Consider the following 882-nt stretch of genomic DNA (forward strand, 5'->3'; position numbering starts at 1 on the left):
CTTCAAGGAGGCCGCCCGCTTCTTTCTTGAAACCATCATATAGTGCGCAATAAATCACACCGCTACGACATGCCGCTGCTGCCGGCCGAGGCGATCGAACGCATGCGCAATGATCTCGTCTGCGCGGGGAAACTGACCGCGTTTGCCGCTGCAAATATGCGAGATGCGCGGGTGCCTCGCGCGTGGGGAGAGCTGCACCGCGAGCAGGAGGCGGCCGTGCGCCGGGCTCTCGAGGAGTCCGCGCGCGCGGCCCGCAAGGTGGCGAGGGACGTCAGGTGCGCTGGAATCGGCCCATTTGTGATCACATTTTGGAACCCCAGTCGCCTGCCTTAGGCCGCCTGTCGCGTCCGCGGAATTCTTCTCCACGCCGAAGGCCCGCCTGCTCAGCCTGCAAGGCGGCGGACCCAGCTTTTTCCACAACCGCTTCCCGCGGCCTCCGGGCCGGGGGCGCTGCTGCCATGGCAACCATGGAGATTAGGGTGGCCAACAAGTACCGGCTCGGCCGCAAGATCGGCTCGGGAAGCTTCGGAGACATCTACCTCGGCACGCACATCTCGACCGGCGAGGAAGTGGCGATCAAGCTGGAGTCGATCAAGAGCAAGCACCCGCAGCTGCTGTACGAGTCTAAGCTGTACAAGATTCTGGGCGGCGGCGTGGGCATCCCTACCGTCCGCTCCTTCACCGTCGAGGGGGATTACAACGTGATGGTGATGGACCTGCTCGGTCCGTCGCTGGAGGATCTCTTCAACTTCTGTGACAGGCGCCCGATCCGAGAGTGGAGAGCCGCGCCGCGCCGCGCACAGCCGCCGCGCGCCGCGCCGGCCGCCGCGCGCGGCCGCCCCGCGCGCGCGCAGGACCGCGCGCGCCTCGCAGCGCGCGGCG

The 882-nt window shown here is 67.0% G+C and overlaps 1 protein-coding gene across 1 annotated transcript; it reads left to right on the forward strand.

Moving 5' to 3' along the window:
- Nucleotides 1-458: 458 nt before the first annotated feature.
- Nucleotides 459-764, forward strand: EMIHUDRAFT_78187 (hypothetical protein; the record flags this gene model as incomplete). The annotated part of the gene is made up of 1 exon (XM_005782972.1): nucleotides 459-764. A coding segment is annotated over one exon (306 nt), but the record flags the coding sequence as incomplete, so codon positions are not given.
- Between the last annotated feature and the right edge of the window lie 118 nt (nucleotides 765-882).

This window comes from Emiliania huxleyi, assembly GCF_000372725.1.
Source record: "Emiliania huxleyi CCMP1516 chromosome Unknown EMIHUscaffold_1830, whole genome shotgun sequence".
Lineage (NCBI taxonomy): Eukaryota > Haptophyta > Isochrysidales > Noelaerhabdaceae > Emiliania > Emiliania huxleyi.